The following is a 23,475-nucleotide window of genomic DNA, read 5'->3' as shown; positions in this document are numbered from 1 at the left end:
CGATAGTATAAGAATGTAGGTCAGGAGGCAAAATTTTGGGTAATAGTGAATCGCATGAGATGGGAAAGTTTAATCCCAGGAGACAGACTGTTGAATTTATGGGAAAAGCTATATTTTGGAATGCAGTTGTATGTAGCCGGAGATAATGAAGGAAAATGTAATAAAACGGGACCCTAGTTGAGAATGTTAGGTGGGTAAAATAATATTCGTGTCAAGCTGAAGACCGTGGCACTGGAAATCTTATGAAAAATAAGATAAGGCTAATCTTTGTCGCTGGTCAAAAGCATTGATTTACGAAGGAATGTGCGTCTAGACGGTTTCTATGGACGTGGAGCGGATCTAAATTAAATGGTAGGGTCAAAGGTTATGGGAATGTGAGATTTTCCCAGAGAAGGAGATGGGCCAATGAAATTATGTTTAATACTAAAAAGTGGTTCAGACGGGAAAAGAGAATTTCAAGATGAGCGAATGGAAAGTCTTGAAATAGCGCAAAAAGGTGGAGTTGAAATTATCAATCAAAATATAAAGAGATTTTAACAGAGAGAAGAAGGCGATTCCGGAGAGTGAGAGTTTTTTGAGTGTTAGATCAGAGGGAGAGGGAGTCAGAATCTTAGGACAGAAGGATGACGTCGAAGAAATTGTGGTCTAGGATCTTTAAAGGGGTAAGTGATGCTCAATATGTATTGTCATGTTTTTAGAATAAGTGCCTCCACATCACTGAAAAAGTTAATTGTTAATGTGCATGTACCTGTGTAATCTGTAATGAATCATCATAATAATGTAAATAAATTCAATGAAAATTTAAATGGGAGTATACGTGTAATTATTTTCAAGTCTCTCAATAAACTTGTAATTAGTTTAGAATATGTTTAAACCTGGGTTACTACGGGGATTTGGGGTTGCTCTTCACTATAGAAGGAGACCTCAATCTCAGTAGGAAGTTACACAACGCGATGGGAATAATAGTACTGGCTTAAATGTAAAATGGGAACTGGCTACTAAGCATAAGGGGAGAGACAACACCTAGACCATTAAACCTCCTTCGATTTCGCGGACATTGGAGGGTAGGTAGCGGGTCCCTGGTTCTCTCCATATGAACGAACTGCGAGAATCGGTGTTTAGGTTGAACCGGGACTCATCAGTGAAGAGAACGGTCGCCCATTGATCCATACTTCAATCTCTGTGCTCTCTGCACCATGATAAACGGATTCTCCTGTCTGTAGAAGTGAGCGGGACGCAAACAGCAGGTCTTCTTGCAAACAACCCTGTCTCATGAAGTATTTTGGAAACAGTCACCCTTGATACACGGGTTCCTGTGGCTGCATACAAGTCACGAGAGAGCTGAGAAGCTGTAGCACTTCTGTTACGCCTCGCTATTATCGACAAATGGCGATCTTCTCTGGCTGTCGTGGCTCTTGGACGACCTTGCCCAGGCTTTCTCTCAATGGATCCGGTATCCTGGAACTGTTTCCATGAGTTACACACAACGCTGGGCATTAAATTGAACACTCTACAAATCTGGACTTGAGATTGGCCTGCTTCTAGCCCCCCCACAATTCGCCACCTCATTCCATCATCTAAACGTTGGTGGTTACTCATTTTTACTATTACAATTTGAAATTAACCGATTGCTACAAAATAACACCAAGAAATTCGCCGAGATGTGCTAGCGAACGAAATGCGTCTTAACTTACACGTGCTTATAAAGCCTGTTTCTCTACTGGCTCCACCTACACACACACGTACGCTTACGTATTTGACGTACAAGATTTGCATTTTTGTCTAGAAGCAGTGGTTTTACATTCAGTTCAGTTCTTTTCATAAAATTCGATAAAATATGTAAATTCTCTTAATTTATTTCACTAGTGTGTATATATATACGGGGTGATTATAAAAAACTATCCCGACATATGGGGCCCCTATTTATCATACCATTCACAAAAACTGAATGAAATTTTGGCATAAGGTATTTTGAGGTATGCGCTCAAGAATGATATGGAAAACAACAGTGTCACTCTAACAGTTACGGTTACAGTGAGAAAATTTCGAAAATATCAAATGGCAACACCAGGTTTTTTGTATTGGAATGTGATCTCCATACTGAAAAACACTAAATAGCGTTGGAATGGCACCTGTAGCACGAAAATCCCCGGAGCTAGACAAGGAAAAAGTAAAAAGGATTTTGCCGTGCACCAGAGCATTAATGTTCGTTTCATTCGTCACACCATTTCTTCGGCTGAGATCCCAGCCTGATTAGTCCTCCACAAGGTCATGTGGAAAATTTGTGAAACACAATAAAATGCTTTATTTTATGCTTCTTCTCTGTCCTTATTGGTTGTCCTCATCTTTAGCCTATCTACCGCCGGTGATTTTCATGCTACAGTTGCCGTTCGAACGCTATTTAGGGTTTTTCACAATGGAGATCACATTCCAATATAAAAAACTTGGTGTTGCCATTTGATATTTTCGAAATTTTCTCACTGTAACCGTAACTGTTAGTGACACTGTTGTTTTCTATATCATTCTTGAGTGCATACATCAAAATACCTTATGCCAAAATTTTATTCAGTTTCTGTGAATGGTATGATAGTTAGGGGCCCATATGTCGGGATAGTTTTTTTATAATCACCCTGTATATAAAAAAATCCCTGTGTGTGTGTGTGTGTGTGTGTATATATATATATATATAGAGCGATATGGCCAGAGTTGGTGTTTGGTGAAGTATAACCTAATTAACCGTTTGAGTCCCAGTGGGTATTGAAAAAACACTGTCGAAGAATCCGAAACAGCGCAACTGCGCTTTCTCTAAATGAGTAGGAAAAGACCCAAGCAGCGCGATAGCGCTTGTTTTATTTTCTGTCGAGAAATACCAAGCGGCGCGATAGCGCTTTGTTTATTTTACATCATTGAATGCTAATCGGAGCAATAGCGCTTCTTGTATTTGTTAGGTAACACGATTCTCGTTTTTTCTCATTGCTCCGTCACATTTATTGCAGTTTGCAAAGCGATCGGACGTATTCTTGCGTAAGTGTTTCTCATTGTTAATAATTGTGTTTCAAAATGATTAGACAAAGCAACGCAAAAAGTAAGTAAAAAATTAATCTAGATTTACTGTTTAACTTTTTTAAATTTGGTGTATCCCCAAAAAGGTAGAATGAATCGAAAAGGGAAATCTATGAGCATAATCACAAATCCATTTGATCATATTATTGACGATGATGACAACTACATTGTTCCTGTAAAGTGCAAGTATTATTCTACCTATTGTAAAATGTACTATTTACATTAAAAGCATTACTATTTACATTAACAGCTGTGTGATGTACTTGCTTCAGTAAATCTGAGCGCACGACTTCAACAATCGGTAAAGCACTGTCAGTTGTCCACAATGTTCGAAATGTACTGGGTTTTCTCGACATAGAATCTCAACAGCGAGATCGCGCTGCTTGGGACTCAAACGGTTAAGTTTAATGTGCTTAAAACTCTTAGATCTTTATGATAAATTAGCCCCCTCAGTCATTTTGTGGAGAGAAAAAATGTTTTCATTCTATATTGATATGCATAAGTGAATATAAATTGATTGGCACAGCTTGACTTTACATTGTGTAATAAAACAAAAATAAATGTTGATCACTACACCAAGTTATAATTACATTTTGTATATTAATAGTATTAATCAACTAATAGCTTTTGTCATTTCAAATTAAATTTGCCAAGTTTTACCATAAAAATTAAGGAATATCATTTTTAACAATTTTAGGGATCTGAAACCTGAAAATATTTTGCTGGATAATAAGGTATGGAAATTTCAAATTTAATCTCCATTTCATGTAAGAATAGCTTTTATAAACTGTGATTAGGTTCATACAGTGTTTCCACTTTTTTGATATTTATTGAGATGGTACAAAAAAATCAAGAATTTCTAGAAAGATAGTTTGTTAGGAATTGGAGAAAATATTTTTTATACCTTTGACAGTGGTGGATTAAAGTCGATAGAGGCGCAAAAGAAAATATTGGGCCCCTTAAATTAGAAAAAGCGAAGTTTTCGTTTTTCGGGGCCTTTTAGAAGTTGGGGCAATGGGCGCACACCAGTCGTTAAATCAGCCTCTGACCTTTGAATGATTGATTGAATAATAATTCAATAATAATTTTTTATATGAATGATTCAGAATACTATTGAGAATTTGAAAAAAGAAATTTTGGAGTGCTGTGTCATATTAAAATTGGTGTAAATTTTGATGCCATTTGCACCTCGTAATGATATAGGGCAGCCAATCTGGTAACTAAACTTAAAAATTCATACTCAAGAACAAGGGTCTTAATGAATTTGTTTCAATGAAATCTGTAAACACCTTAAAGGAGGTATGTAGAAAGTCCATTCACACCTTCCAACTGGGTGCTCAGTGTTAGTTCTTGTTATTTTGAATCTGTTGCATTGTCGTACGCAAAGGGGGGGGGGTGTTAGACCCCCCCACCCCCTTGAGCCAACAGTAGGAAAAAAATCTGAACCCTCCCTCGAAGAAAATTCTGCATATGCCTGTCTGTTGATATATCCTTCCTACTAATGATGTGTGTGAGTAAATAATTATATAATCCAAATATTTAATTGAACTAAGACCCATATTTAATATAGATTTAAATACTTGAAATGAGAGACATCTGTTGTTCAGACTGGAACAGCCGTGTTTTTTGTACTGTTTCCGAAACTCTGAATCTAAATACTTGACTAATAATTTGTTGCCAGATAACAAAAATAGAAATAAAATATTGTCCATAAACATAATATTCTGACATTAGTTATGTGATTGCTAGAAGTAAAGCTGCTATGTTTAGTGGTAAATTTGTAATTTAGAGAGTTTGTATTCAGTTGTCTTTTGTATCAACAGAGTTTAAATGGTCTTCATTCTGTACTGATATTTGGTATGCCTTATGTGAACATTACTTTTCTTTGAATTGATTTTCATATTTCACACTTTTGATTGATGTTAATCAATATTTAATATTTTAGACATTTTTCACAGAGAATCATAAAAATGTGTCCCCAAATGGGCTGTGAAACAACATTGAAGTCCCTTTGACAGAATTAGAGCAAATGTTCATCAGGGAGGTTCTACTGCAGGAGTTTTCAATGTATGACCTGCGAGCCACCCTTTTAGCTTTTTGCAGTGGCCCACAAAGAGGCTTAAATGCTTGAAAAATTTGTAGAAAATCTAAAATCTCAAAAAAATGTATTCCAGAATTGTGAAAAAAGTTTCAAAGTTACTTCAAAAATTAGATTGTATAGCTTATTTAGTGGGAAAATTCGAGTTTTAATGAATGCACCTTTGCATGGCAAATTTTAATATCTAAACCTCTGTTGAAAAATATAAGAAATAAAGAACAATTTTTTTCAATCCTGTGAAATTTTATTAGTCCTCGTGTGACATCTTTTTCAAAACAAATGTAGGCACAATACGAAAGCACCATTATTAACAAAAATAACTCAAGGAAATGCTGAACTTTGGAGAGGCTATGGTAAACAATCTTTTCCCTGCTATGGCCATTCTCTTATAGTCGGGTGGCCTTAACCATGCAAACAAGCAAAATAGGATTTCCCTCACTATACTTCTATATCTCCTCTAAGGTACACGCCCATTAATTTATACCTATATCAATCACTAATTTACATGAATTGAGCTCAAGTTTTTTATGTATATATATATATATATATATATATAATATTTATTGTTCATGTATTTACTATATTTAATTTGCTTTTCATTTTCTAAGGGTCATGTTGTACTCACTGATTTTGGTTTGAGCAAAGAAGGCCTATCTGAAAAAGATACCACTACCACATTCTGTGGAACACCAGAAGTAATTATTTAATTTAAAAGTATTCAAATAATGTGTGGGCCTGAGAGAGAGAGAGAGAGAGAGATAGAGATAGATAGATATATAGATAGATATATAGATAGATAGATATATATATATATATAGACCATGGGGGAGGGAAAAAGGAAAATTCAATAAAAAAACACCACTTATTTATCTGGTGATCAAAAATTGAACTATTTTTTTATTCCATAAATCTTCTATGTTCTCATTAAGATATCCTGAAAATTTGGCTGTATTTAAAAGTAATGTGATATAAGTATATACGAGTAGAGTAGTAGTACTGATATGAGTAGTTTACTTTGAGTATGGGAACGTTAATTATAATCATACTACATATGTCATTCATATTGCATGGGGTTGCATAGTTATTAAACTAAAAAAATTAACTTTTTATCTGGTCACCGTGTCCTGAAAAGCCAATTAGAAAGTTGTTGCCATGTGTATCACGAGTCCAACAAAAAAAATTCCATGTTTTTAAGTGCAATATTTGAATTTGAAAATCGCTGAAAAAATAGGAAAGAACAGCATATAAAGAATAAGCTTTTCTGCTGAGAAAAAAACTAGCATAACTAGCATTTCAACTGGAATGCTAGTTTGTGTTTTAATTTTCAGCGATTTTTTTTAAATTCAAATATCTAAGCAAATATTACTTAAAAACATGGGATTTTTTTGTTGGGTCAGGAAAGACAAGGCAGTAACTTTCTTATTGCATTTTTAGGACAAGGTGACACACAAAATAAAGTTAAACTTTTTTGTAACTTATAAATACTGCAGTAGGGTTTCCAATTCCAGACATTTTGGAACCATCTGAAATGGGAATTCATATTTCCAGAGAATTCTCGAGAATTCCAGAAATCGTATTGCTTATTTAGTTTTTATTAAATATTAAGAATAAAGCAGTAACTCCCCCCCCCCCTCCGCACTGAAACCGGCCTTTGGGTCAGAATGTTTGCCCACTATGTTAGTTTTTTGGAATTTATGAATTTCCAGAAAACTAACTAAAGTAAGTACTCTGTAATTTCACATAACTATGGTCCAAACACCCTTGCTCACTATTACATCTATAATCGAAATGCTAACATCTAGTGGACTATTTAAATACTAAAACAAAGAGCATAGTGTAACATGTCTGTGGCTAGAATGCTCTCTGTCCAATATTTTCCTGCAAATCAACTGTTAGTTGGAGGATTGTTTTTGACGTTATCTTGTCAGTTGCAAACTTTCTCAACTAAAAGTAACTGCAACAAGCTGTTCTATGCTATTGATGTTCTGAGTTACAGGTAAGTTAGTATTTACATAAATTTTATAAACATTTTTAGTTGCATGTGTATAAAAATATTTATAGGAAAAATAATATAAAATTGTACCTTGCTCTCTACTATGGTCCAACTATTTTAATGGACCACTAGCTATTACCAGCGGCTTCACTCGCATGGATTTGGTAAACTGAAACTTACTCGCTGATGATTCCCCATAGAACATTTGAAGCTCTCGTGATCCCCTTGGGGATGAATTTTCAGAAATTGTGTCTTAGATAAATCCTTATCTACATTATAAAATTTAATATTGACTAAATTACATATTTATGGCTTCAGGGATTTCGGCTCAGTGATGATTGCTGCATATAGCCTTTGAAACCCCCCCCCCCTAATGGGGTTGAATTTTGGAAAAACCCTTCTCTATGAATCTCTATAACGCAAAAATACTGACCAAATTTCATATTTACAGCTCCAGTGGTTTCGGCTCCGCGTGATATTTCTCCATACAACCCCCCCCCTTCCTACTGAACCCCCCTTAGCGATTGAATTTCAAAAACCCCTTCTTAGTAAGTCTTTACGTCATGAAACTAAACTTCTGACCATGGTTTGATTCCAATTGTATTTTTTTTGTAAGAACAACTAGTTGCATTAAAATATATAAATATGTAATTTTGCCTCTGTCTTCTGAAAATCTTTTTTTCCTCAACTATGGTTCGTGAGCGATTTATAGCATGAAATATTCGATGGACTATAGTTGGGACCCCCAAAGCAGAATATTTTGCACTGTTCTACAATGAGCCCTTTGTTGAGTGGAAATGTTCTGTGTGCAGTAAAAAACCACCATAAAATAGTGTTTTCTACACCTTTCCTTGAAATTCTTCCAGATTGTTTTGCTATGTATGTCGCACATTTCGGCATATTTTGCTTTGGGGCTTCATAACACAACTATGGTCCAAAATTTAATTTTTAAAAAATACATATTTGAGCTACATAAGGAATAAAGTGTTTTTGAACACTTTATAATAAAATATTAATGCTTGATCTTTTTACAGGCAATATCAGCAAAAAAAATTTTTTGAATAGCTTGAATACAGAAGTTATGATAAATCTAGGAAATGGTGTTACGTTGGACCATAGTTGTGTGAAATTATGGTATATAAAGATTTTGAAAACGTCCTATTCTGAAGTTCTATTTCTTTTTTTTTTTTTGTGAGAGGGACATAGTAATTAAGTGAATAATTAACAGAGAAGTTGTCATGAGACAACTTAAATTACACATACTCCAATCATCATTTATGACATCACAAATTTACAGCATGCTCAAATTACTTCCATGCGAGAAAGACATGATCTGAAATTTTGCTTTAAATCTATCCAAATTTTCTTTTCTTTCACAAGTCACTTATTTTCCCCTACATCGCCAGGATATAAAATTGAATATTAAATCTTGTACAATAATATTAGCCTTTTCTATTACGTGAATCTTAAAGTGCTAATCATTAAGTTTTAATCAAGCACAGTTGAATATTCTTCTAATATCTCTGTAGTTCACTCTTTTTACCATAACTGAACCAAATTCAGTTTTCATGAAATAATTTTAATTAGATTTGTTTTTGAAAATCTATCTGTAATCTAATTACTCTATCAAGGAAACATTTTACTTTCTGCATATTATGCTGAGGTGAACTCAGAAAGAAAAGTCATCTTGTCTCCACTTGGACTTGAACAAAGGCCCTCTTGCATACCGGGCAAGCATGCTAATATCTACACCACTGGAGACACGACCCTGCCTTCTTTATTTCACTCATTGTGGCATGAGGCACTGAAGTGGAGACATTAGTACAGGGTTTAAGCTGGATAAAAAATTCCTTTCGCAAAAAAGTGAAAATTGGGGGGGGGGAAGCTTTAGCAAAATGCTGCAATGCTAATGTAATGATTGACGGTTGGACGTCTACTCGTTGCGTACCTCCTGTACGCATTTTTGCAAAAGTGGTTGTTACTTTTTTCGCATTCTATGATTTTCTTTCGCATTTTGTGAAAAATGCAACTGTAGCTTAAACCCTGCATTAGTAGCCTCTCTTAACTTCAGGAATTGGCCCCCATGTGGGGCGGTTTTAGAGAGATGACTTTTTCTCAGCCCAAGATATATATCAAAGAAACATTTTATTTTCTGGATATTATGCTGAGGTGAATTCCTGAAGTTAAGAGAGGCTACTAATGTCTCCACTTCAGAGCCTCACGTCACAGTGCGTGTGATAAGGAAGGCAGGATTGTGTCTCCAGTGGTGTAGATGGTAGCATGCTTGTCCGGTATGCAAGAGGGCCTGGGTTAGAGTCCCGGCAGAGACAAGATGACTTTTCTTTGAGTTCACCTCAGCATAATATCCAGAAAATAAAATGTTTCCTTGATATCTTGGGCTGAGAAAAAGCCATCTATCTCTCCAATTACTCTATACCTGAAATACTATACAGTGGAGTCTCTCTCGATAGTTTGAGGTTGATGAGACCAAGGCCATCTCGAATTAACGAAAATTTGAATCGTCCAAAAAAAGTAAAAAACCTTGAAATGTTAGTTTTGCTTTTAAAAAAAGGACTTACATGGTGCACTGCACTTTCAATGTTGCATAACTATGGATAGTTTCTTAATATTATATAAAAATTTCTGTGTTTTAATTTTTTCTCATTTTAAGTTGTATGCTTTGTGTTTATGCTTGTTTTATGCGTTAAGAATCATAATGTTGATAGCATGGCTTCAACTTGTATATATGGAAAAGCTGGTCTCAGTGCTGTCGTATCTCCACTATGAATTATTTTTGTTTTAATCAGTAGAGAGAGATGTTTTGGATGGGGGGAATCGATGGTGAATGATGCCAAAATACTGATAACTATCAAGTCTTTTCAATGACTGTACTTCACTATAAATGGACAATATGGTTGTCCACCATCAGGAAGAAAATGCTTGCTCCTCTTTCCCACGACCCTGAGATTGAGAAGGATTCCATTTAGCATCTTCAGACCCCCATAAACGAAGGGATGTCTAGTTTTTGGGCATTTTCCTGATCTGTATCTATCTAGATTGATTTAAAAATGGGGTATTATATATATAGTGTTGGTAAAAAAAAACAGGGCTATAAATTATATAGTTCTGCACTGCTTGTGTGTGTGTGTGCCAGCAGTCACCAACTATGTATAAGAGCATCTACCAAACTCTTTTTCACTAAAATTTGTTTCTTTTCTGATATATCGCATTCATCTCCTGTGTCTCGACTTGTCCCATGAAAAAGAGGAACCTATTTTTTTACTGGGAGTTCTTCGTATAATTAATATTAGAATTTCATAGCAGGCAGTGTTAGCACAGAGTGGATTGCTTGTTAAGTTTTTAGAATTGGAAACTCCCCTGCATGTTTTTTCTCCTTTATTTCTTTCCCAAGCATTGCTAGAAAAGATTAGCAGAATTTTCAACAAATATACTCACTGGTATATATATTTAATATTTTTATATTCCATTGTAAGCATTACTGTGTCGCAACTGTAACTTCCCAGATTTCCTGGGAATTTTTCTCGGGATTTCGGGAACATAAAATCGTGAGAATGAGCAGGTGTGAATACCCACCCGAAAACCTCAAACTGTACAACCCCTTGTAATATGAATGATGTATCTAAGATATAAACATCATTTGAATACTTTTCCCCAGTTGGAAGTATGCTCTAGGATCAACAGTTTGAGAGTTATTCCAGGATAAAGACTTTCCTATGCACACTGTATGTATAGCATAGCTGCCAACTTTGGAGAATGAGAATAAGGGAGATTTTTGCGTGGATCTTCAAATATTCTGTACAAAAAATAAATATGAAAGGGATTTTCGGAACAATGCTCAGTTTTTATTAGCCAGAGTAAAATTGTATGGATTTTTCCCCTTTGCAAAAATGTGACATTGTGCAAGCCATTGCCGATTAGCGCCCAAGTTGCCAAGCATCGCCAACCAATATGTTAAATTGCCTGTCATAACTACTTTCTAATCAAGTCAAGGCAACAAAAAATCATTGGGCTCAAAACAGGACACATTAAAGCATACGCAAGTCATCTCACCAATTTCGGAAGTCTGAAGACTGAATTTTCGCTGGCTGTTAAGTGAATTTTCTCTCTTCCTTTCCCAAAAATTTAATATTTTTTGGGATTTTGACCCAATGGTGACAATTTACACCATGTTTGTGACGTCAACTCTGGAATAAAACCAAACGTTTTTTTTTTTTGGGTAAATTCTTTGGGAATTTTTTCCCTCAAAAGTAAGGATTTTTTACAATCACTATCAAAACTCTGGAAATGAATTTTTGGGAGTCCGGAAGATAAAGTAGAAATTTAGGACACTTGGAAGCTATATGGTACAATGATAAGACATGCCATTGATTTTAAAAAAAACCCATACCGCTCACACTTGCAAAAAGAACAATGATTCTGAGAAAGTCAAGTTTTCAACATCAATTTATAAACTATCAACTGGGCTTTTCTAATTATCGTACAATATAGATTACTCTCATTCCATTCTTTGTTTTTTAGGGGGCTATTGATCCAAGATTAGAGGTTTTCTTTTTATTTCCCCCACCTTTTTAAGAAAAACCTCTTTCAGAACCCTTTTTGGGTTTGATCTTAATGGTTATAGGGCTTGACTGTTTTTTCTAGTCTGCCCTATACTCAAGCTAGCAACACTCACCCAGACACTTATAGATAATGTAGTGTTTTGAGATGTTCTAGCTATATATAAGGCACCTATAGATAAATTTGTATTTTTAGGAGCTCAACTCTAGCCAAGATGCCTATATATAAGGTGATACTTCATAGCCTCAGTGGTCTGTACATAATAGGTTCCCACATGATACACCTTATTTCTTCAGAAGGCACCTAAAATAAAACTCCAGGAGACCACTTCACACAACAAACAAGTATTTGGTGAATGCCATATCCTCAGAACTAATGGAAGATATTTCCAGGAGCTATACTGAGAACGATCAACAGCAGACAAAAAAATTACCCCAAGAAAAGAGCAAGATTTTGTCCTTTAGAAATGTGCTGGGGGGGGGGGAGGGGCTGTGTGCCCTGAACATACCTTCAGGTGAAAAACTTGATCAATTTTGAAAAATGATGAGAACCTTCACTTTTCTCCTCTCAAATGAATAGTACAAACATAATCACTGTGAAACTACAGGAGAAGCACATATACATGGAGTTTTTTTCCTGCTCATCCTTTTAGTGAAGGAAGGTGGAAAATGAACTTAATTTTTCCAAAAGTCACTTAAGAGAAAAATGCCAATGTAGGTAAAATTTTGATTAGGGAGGAGCAATCGCTCCCCCTGCTCCCACTCTGGCTATGCTACTCAGGGCCATAACTAGATGCTTGGTCAGCTGGGCAAGCATTCATTTTGGTGCCCCCTTGTAATGTTGAAGAGATTACAAGGTGAAATTTGCTCCCTCTGATCTGGCCACCTGCTCTCAGTTGCTGCCCTGATGCCACTGCTTATTACAAAACATTTTAAGAAAATAACTTCCATAGAGTAACATGGGTAGAGTGAACATTCAAACATAATTTCTCCCATGTTTTTTTTTCCAAGCACATTGCACATTTGTGCTTCTGGCATGGGGGGGGGGGGCAACATTTATTAAATCTACCTTAAATGTGTATCTTTTCATGAAAATATTTATTATGCAACATTCAGATTCAATTATTCATAGCAATCATATTGAAGTTCAGAAAATTTTCAGACTTAATGACTTATCAAATTTTAGTTATTGGAGTAAATTGTTTCGTATCAGTTGTGCATCACATCGAGCATGTACATTTTAATTTAATTATATTAGATTCTGCAACTACTTCACAAACTAAAGATATATTTTCTAGTAATGAAAAAATCTGATAAACTATATATTTTATTAATAACTATACCTGTCTCTAATTTATAGTATCTGGCTCCAGAAGTTCTAAAGAAACAAGCATATGATAAATCTGTGGACTGGTGGTGTCTAGGTGCAGTATTATATGAAATGTTGTATGGCTTGGTAAATATTTGGAATTTATATTAAAAATGTGTTGCATTTTAAAAATAATAAGCAGTTGTAAGCAGTTGAGGTTAAGGGCTGACCAATTATAAAAATAAAACAAATAAAAGAATATTATACAAGATTCAAAGCACATAGATACTCTCAACTTTTCACTGTCATTTGTTTTCCTAACACATTTTTAAAACAGTAGAATGAGCTTTCTTCATATTTCCTGCATGAATTTTCCCAGTAGTTCAGCAACATTTTTGAATAACACAGTATTTTTCAATATATTTTAAAATGTCAGGGTGGTACAAGGCTTCATGAAGTCATCAAAGGAACATTTTTGGTCCTGAAACAGTCGCAATAATCTTTGAGATCGGAATTGTTTCCTTCAGAGGTTTCTCCTTATGTGTGTAGAACAAGCAAACTTAACAATGGGTGGGATTATTCATTTCTACACTCAACACATAGGGTATCTCAAAGATAAAGTTATGCATTTATAGTGAGTTTTAATCAATTTTTTTTTTTTTTAAAGACAAACTGCCCTTACTTTTGGAACACCTTTCATATTATTAAAATTGTGTAGCTTGCATTTCATTCTTAGTTACACCTAAAATGCTTGAAGCACAATTATCTGTTGCTCAAAACCATCAAAATCTGTACAGTTATTTGAATTTTGTTCTATTCATTTTCATAATATTAAATCATTAGTTAAAAAATAATAAGCCTGCATACTGTAAAAAATTATTTAGACAGAATTGAGCTTTTAATGCTTGTTATTTTAAGAAGAAAATGTGGGATTGAAAGCATATTTCATATGAAACTGTTTATAAGCAATCCTGTTCAAATAGGGTTGATTTTAAAATGTTTCATATATTAATAAATGATCTCTATTTTCAGCCACCTTTTTACAGCAAAGATACAATGGAGATGTACCAAAATATTTTGAACAAACCACCAAAATTGAGAACTAACATTTCATTACAAGCTCGGAGCATTTTGGATGGAGTAAGTTAACATTCTCTTCATTATTTCTGCACTTATAAAACAATGGTTTACATTAAATTTCATGTTAATTTTATAATTCTACATGTGTTGGCATATTTTGATGAAATTTTAGTAACTAAGGAGTGTTGCATGTTTATAGGCTACTTTGAAATACTGATAATAGCTTTATTTCACTAATCATATGCTGTCCTGGTCATGAATGATAGTAAATTGCCTCTGTTTCTATCTGCTAAGAGGTGATGTGTGGAAGCTCATTCATATAAGTTTTGTGTATGTGTGCATTCATAGGTGCTATCATTTATCTTCTAAAGATGAAACTGACAGTGAATGAATATCTTATGAGTGAAATTTAAATGTAAGGTGTGCTACTTGCTCTGGCAAGATTAACACATTCATCGCTACGGACGAGATATCTCTTCTTCCAAGAATATTCACTAAGTGCTAGTGACAAAATAACTTTCTCTACATTCAGTTTTCATAATATTGCAGCATGTCCAGCGACTTATTTATTAACTTATCAGTGTATTCCAGTCTACATATTATTTTGTTTTCACAATTTCTACAAGAGGGCTCTAATAGCACAATTTTCAGGGCTTTGTCGAAATTTTTGCATAGACTGCTTTCCTATTAATCACCATTGTGGAAATCACTAAAATGTTGCAGAAAAGTTGTGCTTCAACACTTGGATATGACAATTCCTAATTCCTAGGTTTTGTATACCAAAGTCGGTGGAAATTAACCTTGGATCTGGTTTCAAAAAGAAATGATACGTTCACTACTAAATTCTAGTCAATATAAGGGTACACCAGTTCCTAGAAATTATTTTATGTATCATAAGTCTTCAGATATGTCATGAATGGAAAGCAACATTACATGAACACGATACCCGCAAAATCAACTAAAGCTATGCCAACACAGAAGTGTTGTAATCCCCATCAAATTTCACAAGAAACATATCTGTTCAAAACATGCACATGAAAACCTGCATTATGTGTGGTGTGTCGTTTGAAAAATACCCTAGTTTAAAGAAATTCTAACTTTATGCCAGATTTATACACATAAGTTTTAAATCATTATGGGGGCACACACATTTGATGTTTATTTCACTTTAACATAAAGTTTTAAATGAATTTGCATTTTATTTTAACTTTAGGGCAAGGGGTAGACCAAAGATTTGCCATTACAGGGATGAATGTGTTAAAGCATTATCATGATGTGACCAGGATACAAATTTCAAAAAATTATAGTAGTTGATGACTGGGAAAAGGTGGTCAGAGGCACTATGGTTTTTGATGACAGCAATCTGTATTCCTGAACAGGGATATAACTAGATGGGCGGGAAGCAGATGTGTTGATGCCTTGGGTGAGGGATAAGAGGGAGTGCCAAATTCACCATTCTACTACTCCTTTAACTTCACACAGGGATGCCAAAATATGTGCTGGCTGGCCTAGCATCTAAATGCTGCTCTGTTCTTGAAATCATTAAATTATATCACTGTTTTCGCATTTTTGAATTGGATATTTTTAGATTTTTAGATTTTTTTTTTTAGTTGAACAATAATATTTTGTCTTGATACAAGAAAAATTTATGTACAACATTATCAAAGAAAAACAAGAATAAGTAACACTTGACACCTTTTGGGCACCTAATTGGCTTTTACCAAAGATAAAAAAATAAAGTTTAGTTTACCATTGAGAACAAATTAAATTAGTTTCCTGCTGAAGAATTGTTCTGATTGGCCAATTTGCTCCCTCAGAGCGTTACCAGACTTGGAAACTGAGAAAGGAGGATGCTTGCGTGCTCACGTTTGGTAACAGCACTTTTCCTGATTTCTCCAACAGATGGCACCACTATACTTACACACAAAAACCTGTCAATAGAATAGTTTTTCCCATTGTGAAAACAACCATTAAAAAAACAAATAACAATCCATCTTCCCCTTGTTTTAAAATGAATTCTTCACACAGTCTGGTCAGTTTTATTACTTTGCCTGGAGCAAAACACAAGAGGTTTTCTTTATCTACCCTCAGCAAGTTTTTTTTCCCCTTTCGGGAGCATTGTTTTTTAACTAAAAACTGTTTCACCAGGGGAATTGGTATTGAGTGTTGTTTACATCCTATTTTCTGAATGGAAGAGGTAACATCCATCCCTCTCTCCTCCTTCAGTACAGGGCCGGATTAAGACTTTTGAAGGCCTTAAGCACTTGAATGGTTATAGTGCCCCCTCCTGATCCCTATAAGTATATTTTGCTCAAATTGGATCTATAAATTTTATATCAGAAAAAGTCCCATTTACAAGTACGGTGACTATACATCCTGTTTGGTGGTCAAACAGGAGTGTAGAAAACGGGACAACTGTTTTTCTTTTCCCGCATAATTGGTTGCAAAATGTTCAATCATTTCATTTTTTCCCCTTTTTGTTAAAACTGCATTTTTGGTATTCAGACATTGTGTGGCATTAGGATGGATACATCACATTGTATTTATTTTTAATGTACACATTACATTTCATAAATTCCTTGAAAGCCTCGGTAAAAGAAATATGAATCTGGTCAACTGAAAGAAACTGACCAAGAGCTGAATTTTTTTTGTCTTACATTTACCTTCATTATAGGAAGACCATCACAAAAACAGCTCCACACATACATGGATCACAGCGAATACTGTGGACTGATTATGAAATTAAATTATTCTATTGACAGTAATTGAAGTACGGAAATTTTTGTCAACAAGGGAAAACCTCTTATCCTCCTACATAGTCTTGTAGCCTGGTAACGATTACTTACAGGAAAAAAAGTTTGGTTAAACCTTAACATTAGTTTACAGGTGCACAAGCATTTTTGATTTGAAAAATGTGTGAACAATAGAAACTCTATGCCCAATAGATGGAATTAAAAAAAGTCTCTGGAATTTACATAGTGATGGGCTGTATGAAATATCCCAAAATAAAAATGTATTGGCAGAGAAAGGTCAATTTTGGCCATTCGCTTATTATAGATCTTAAATTTTCTAGGTGTTGTAGACAGACAGGCTGTAAGAGAAAAACAAAGACAAAATGCCAAAAATGTGGCATATAGGCCTATTTATGTCTGAGCAAAGAATCAAACTCACTCTCTCTCTGCTTTTATCAATATAGCAACAAAACCACACTTATTTGTGTGGGTCCTGTATTTTCGATAAAATTTGAAAAAATTAAGATTTGCTGAAATTAATGTTTTCATTGTATTCTTTTGAATATCAGTAATACAAAAACAAAAAAATACCAAGAAATTAATTCTCGGATCTGAAAGGGGTATGGGTTGAATTGAGCTATCAAAATATCAATTATGTGACAAAATGTTTCTTTAAAAATCATGTGATATTCATGATATGTGTTGTTTAAAAAAAAAACCTGTGAATTTTTTCTTTGATTTATTCCATTTCAATAGCTGTTACAGAAAGATAGAACCAAAAGACTGGGTTTCACAAAGGATGTTGAGGAAATCAAAAGCCATGATTTTTTTCATTCTATAAAATGGATTGATCTAGAAGCTAAATTAATACCTCCGCCATATGATCCAAATATTGTGAGTTTTTCTTTTATTCATAACATTTCTGGTTGCAAAAATGTATATGATGATCATCAGAGGTGCCTACTTGAAGAAAGCATTAGGAGGGAGCTTCAAGTAGTCAATCATCCTGTGAATACGGAACTCGTGCATGAATACAGGAATGTTGCATTGTATATCTATGAATTATTAGAGGGGCACCCCCCACAAAATTTATTGGAAGGGGTTCTGGCGCCTATGATGATCACTAAATTTTTTGTATGTTTCTTAGAGAATGTTTCTTTTTAGAGAGGACAGTTGGACTTGAAAAATATAGATCCTGAGTTCATAAGGGAACCTGTTCCAGGTATGTATATTTTTTATGTATGAGCTTATATGAACTAATTTTGATAATTTTTCAATATGGTTATCTGAGATTGAAATATTAGTGAATTTGTGTACATTAACCTAAATTTCTCTCGTACAAAATATCAGGAAATTAGTAATGTCATTTTGGCTTACAACCACCAGAAACATTTTACCTTTGGAACAATTTTGGAGGGCTCCTCCTTCAGAACAATCTCTCTATATTGTTCCAATTTTTTCAAATCTTGCATCTCAATTTTTGTCTTTGTGCGTGATTTTCTTATATATTCAGTTGGACCCGTTTGTAACGAACTCACTTTTAGCAAGTCTGGATTTAACAAGCATATTAATTTATTTTGTTTAGTTCAATGCCTTTAGCAAAGTTTTTTCATGGTAGCTTGGATTTATAGAATGATTCAAAAGGGAAACCTTGAAAAATGAATAAAAAATGAAAATTTATGTAAGAACCACACAAAATCGTTTGAGTTTCTTTCACCAATCTCACAATATAGAGATGCTGCATTTTGACAAGGGAGAATTTTGACTTATTAATTATTGTACTCATTAATTATTGTACTCATTAATTATTGTACTCATTAATTATTGTACTCATTAATTATTGTACTCATTAATTATTGTACTCATTAATTATAACACTTTCTGTTAATGCATAACATATGCAAAACAGGGAGAGCTGCGATGTAGAAATTTGAAAAAAAGCATAGCTCAATCTATCGGAAGTTTACAGAGCGAGCTGCAATCAAACATTATGCACAATGGGGATAATGACACATTGTGTCGGCATTGATTCAAAACAATATAAAAAACACATGCGAGGTAAAAAATTATTGCATGTATAAAAGGATTCAAGGTGAAATTATACAACACATACAGAAAAATAATGATTTTTTTAAAAAAAGGGATTCATGTCTTTATCGAAAACTAGAAACTGGACTACCATATCATTATCTGGATGACCATACGTCTCATTTCTTGGAACATTCGTGTATTTTCACGTGATTTAAAAATAGACTACTAGTACACAGGAAATTTTTTTAAAAAGGACAAGCAACTAGATGGGTATTTTTTTCATCCAAATGACCAAGGAAAAGGCCTGATCTAGTTTGGAAAATAAGTTGTCAACACTGTTCTAGCTTGAGCAGGCACTAAAGAAACACATGCAACACTGAAACTTGAGAATGTAAAATGAAAACAAGAAAAAATTCTGCCTTTTTTCCGATGTTAAAATGTAGATGTTGATTTCTATCTTTTTTCAACGATAACAAGAAACAATCCAAAAAGAATACAAGAGATGAAAAACTAATATTAAATTTTTAAAAAAATCTGAACAAAAAGTAATTTTACACAAGTCGGCATTTGCAAATTATAAATTCTCTAATGAAATTCCCAGTTATGATCATATCAAATTTTATCTTAAGTAACACAGCTTCTCCTAAGAAGGCGTTGACATATGATATCCCAGGTCTTGATTGGAATTTTTTATGGTTATTACTTTATGGCCCCTCTTGAGTAACCATTGGCTAGCTGCATCACAAAGAGATACTGTCACCAACACATTCCCAAAGACAGACGCCATGCCATTCTCCCCCTTCCCCCACATCTTTGGGGTTCAGTATACACAGAAACTCATAAAAACCCAATACAGTGGAACACTCGATAATGCGACTTTTAATCATTCATTATACATTTGGCTTTGGTCGCAGTTTATTACTATACATATATTAATGTTAGAATATTTAATTTATTAGGCACACAACATATCAATTACACAGCGTTTTCATTTCAACTGGAACCCTGAAACACTGTAAAAGTTTCATTCCTGTCAATAAGATTTAAGTTTTTTTTTGCCGTTAGTAAAAGACTGCACTGAAATGAATATTTTTACGAATATTATTGCCAGAAAATCCATAATTTTTAATATGATTGTAAATGGATTCACATAAACATTCAGCAAGCTGATCACTCCTTTAATGTGGGTTCTAAAATGGTTTGTTTATTAAGTTTTTGAGAACTACTGAAACGTGGCAAGCCATAAACAAAATGATTTACATTTTTCGAAAGGCAACTATACTAGATGTACAGACCATACTTCTTTGCATACTACATGTTCAGACCATACTTCTTTGCATACTACATGTTCCATCCAAGTTTTCTCCATTGTGTTAGTGCTTCGTTTCCCAGTGTTATTCCTGGAGCATTTCAACTGGTGAGAAACAAGTACAAAATGAGTTTGTTCTTTCATTTCCATTATAGAACTTCCTTTGGTTGTGGTATCTTGCTAGCTGGCAGTGTGGAATCAGCTCAACCCCCCCCCCCCCGGCTTCTCTTGAATGTAAAATGAAAATTTCGACAAAAAAATCGGGATTTATGAAAGAGTGAAACTTGTGAAGAAATTAAATATGCAGAGTTATTTTTGGAGACAGTTGCAAAATACACTGGTGAAATAAATTAAGAGAATTTGTATATTTTATCGAATTTTATGGAAAGAACTGAACTGAATGTAAAACCACTGCTTCTAGACAAAAATGCAAATCTTGTACGTCAAATACGTAAGCGTACACGTGTGTGTAGGTGGAGCCAGTAGAGAAACAGGCTTTATAAGCACGTATAAGTTAAGACGCATTTCGTTCGCTAGCATACCTCGGCGAATTTCTTGGTGTTATTTTGTAGCAATCGGTTAATTTCAAATTGTAATAGTAAAAATGAGTAACCACCAACGTTTAGATGATGGAATGAGGTGGCGAATTGTGGGGAGGCTAGAAGCAGGCCAATCTCAAGTCCAGATTTGTAGAGTTCAATTTAATGCCCAGCGTAGTGTGTAACTCATGGAAACAGTTCCAGGATACCGGATCCATTGGGAGAAAGCCTGGGCAAGGTCGTCCAAGAGCCACAACGGCCACAGAAGATCGCCATTTGTCGATAATAGCGAGGCGTAACAGGAGTGCTACAGCTTCTCAGCTCTCTCGTGACTTGTATGCAGCCACAGAAACCAGTATGTCAAGGGTGACTGTTTCCAAAATACTTCATGAGAGAGGGTTGTTTGCAAGAAGACCTGCTGTTTGCGTCCCGCTCGCTTCTAGAGACAGGAGAATCCGTTTATCATGGTGCAGAGAGCACAGAGATTGAAGTATGGATCAATGGGCGACCGTTCTCTTCACTGATGAGTCTCGGTTCAGCCTAAACACCGATTCTCGCAGTTCGTTCATATGGAGAGAACCAGGGACCCGCTACCTACCCTCCAATGTCCGCGAAATCAAAGGTGGTTTAATGGTCTAGGCAGGCATCATGTTGGATGGCCGCACACCTCTCCATGTCTTTGAAAGAGGCACTGTGACTGGTGTGAGGTATAGGGATGAGGTCTTGGAGCCCTATGATTGCCTTTTCAGGGGTGCAGTTGGCCCTGAGTTCATTTTAATGGATGATAACGCGAGGCCACATAGAGCTCTTCTGCTTGACGATTTTCTAGAGAGTGAGGATATTCACCGGATGGATTGGCCAGCCAGATCTCCAGACCTTAACCCTATAGAGCATGTCTGGGACGCTCTGGGGAGGGCAATTGCAACTCGCAACCCCCCTCCGGGAACCATCCAGGGAATGAAAACAGCGTTGCTGAACGAGTGGGACCAATTGCCACAGGAAATGATAAACTGCCTTATTTCAAGTATGAAATCACGCTGCGAGACCTGTATATCTATAAGAGGGGGCCATACCCCCTATTAACTCGTTTTTTTTGTTTATTCTGCAACTGCTGTTTCATACCTTCCGACTCCAATGAGTGTTACGCACGATCATGCGTGTGTATTACAATTATTGAATGGTTATTTGTTTTGTATTGTATCAATGTATGTACATACATAAATTTCATTAAAATCTGTACAGTAGTTCTAGAGATAATTGACCAAGTCTGCAAATTCTCTTCAATTCTTACACCTGTGTGTGTGTATGTATATATATATATATATAAAACAAAAACGAATCTGTAAATATATAAACAGTATTGTTCGCAGAAAATCTTAGGAATTTGTTTTTAATTTTATTTTTTTGTTATTTTTAAAATCGTTCATCCTGAATCCTGGAGAGAGAGTAAAGTAAAGGCAAAAAAGTCGTCATTGGATCAAAAAATCATAATCTCATGACCTTTCTTTGTTTTCCTCATATTCAGAAGCATAATCAGAAAGTTAAATAAAAATTATGGGAGAATCACGGCTAAATAAAAACTATGCCGTGATTTGATCTCTTGAAAGTCGTATAAACAAGGTTCTCTCTCCCCCCCCCACTGTATTTTTTTTTTCTTCATTCCCCTCTCTTCGGATCTGAAAATCACCCAATGTCCAAATTTGAATGGTTTTGTGCTATTACACTGATGTTTATATATATATCTATATTGCTCTAAAATAGAATGTTTTAACCCCGGCAGTTGATGACAACTCAGTAATTTCTTTTCTACTCCCAGGGTTATACAGCTAAATCATTTTCATTTTAATGAGCATAAAAAAAATCAATGGTCATATCGTTCTCCTCGTTCATCCTCTATCTGTTCTTTGACTTTTTATGAGAGCAAAAGACCTATTCCAGAGAAGTCTGCCCCTGGAAAACTTAAGTTAAACTTTCCTTCTTGAAAAAAAAAAATGTCAAAAACATTGGCCTCGCAAATGGCAAAATCTTTTTGTGTGAGTTTTTTTTCTTTGTCTCCCTTCATATTGATAGGGTTTGAAGTTGAAGCTGCTTCAGGAAAACAAGAAAAGGGCTTTACCCCACCAGTGATCATTCTTTATCTTCATTGGTGGGGTGAAATCCCCACCAGTTAACATGTAAAAAAAGGCTTGCTGTGTGCCCAAAAACCTGATTAGAAAGTTGTTGCTTTGACTCTCCTGTTGCCAACAAAAATTGTACATCTCTAAGTGCATTATTCGCTGAGGTATTTGAATTCGAAAAATGGGGGAAAGTTGGGGGAAAACAGTGTTAAATGCGGGTGAATCCGTTTATTTTATTTGAATATCTTCACTAATAATGCACTTAGAAACATTTTTTTTTTTATTCACAACTTCTAATTGGGTTTTTGGGCACACAGACTGTATAAAAATTAATTCTTTTTATTTTAATTATACAACCCCTTGCAACATGAAAATCACATGAGTACTATATATTATTCTTATTATACTTTTTCTAATTGGAAGTATGCCTCTGGGATCAACGGTTCGCTAGTAAAATACCATAAACCCTGTTATACCTATGCACACAGTATATTACGATATACATTGTGTCCCACGTGTTTAAAAAATGTTCCTTAACTGGTGGTGTCTGTTATGAGAGGGGATACTGTAATCTTTGTACAGGGTGTCTTGTATTTATTTTTTTAGTTCCTGACACTTAATTATTTA

The 23,475-nt window shown here is 34.9% G+C and overlaps 1 protein-coding gene across 13 annotated transcripts in view; it reads left to right on the top strand.

The window, feature by feature from the left end:
- Window positions 1-23,475, top strand: part of LOC149085566 (serine/threonine-protein kinase Sgk2-like) — a 125,321-nt gene that overhangs the window by 89,562 nt on the left and 12,284 nt on the right. For all 13 annotated transcript variants that reach the window (XM_089233676.1, XM_089233675.1, XM_089233670.1 and 10 more), the window contains exons 10-15: window positions 3,761-3,797; window positions 5,770-5,856; window positions 13,092-13,187; window positions 14,073-14,180; window positions 17,609-17,746; window positions 18,017-18,074. In XM_089233676.1, coding sequence (XP_089089802.1) covers window positions 3,761-3,797; window positions 5,770-5,856; window positions 13,092-13,187; window positions 14,073-14,180; window positions 17,609-17,746; window positions 18,017-18,074 — 524 coding nt within the window. The remainder of the gene's footprint in view (window positions 1-3,760; window positions 3,798-5,769; window positions 5,857-13,091; window positions 13,188-14,072; window positions 14,181-17,608; window positions 17,747-18,016; window positions 18,075-23,475) is intronic.

The sequence above is a fragment of the Pholcus phalangioides genome, unplaced genomic scaffold (assembly GCF_987345545.1).
Source record: "Pholcus phalangioides strain wild (caught in Gottingen) unplaced genomic scaffold, Ppha-v1.0 ptg000007l_1, whole genome shotgun sequence".
Taxonomy (NCBI): domain Eukaryota; kingdom Metazoa; phylum Arthropoda; class Arachnida; order Araneae; family Pholcidae; genus Pholcus; species Pholcus phalangioides.
The sequence above is the reverse complement of the archived record's forward strand: the minus strand, read 5'-3'. Positions and strand labels throughout refer to the sequence as shown.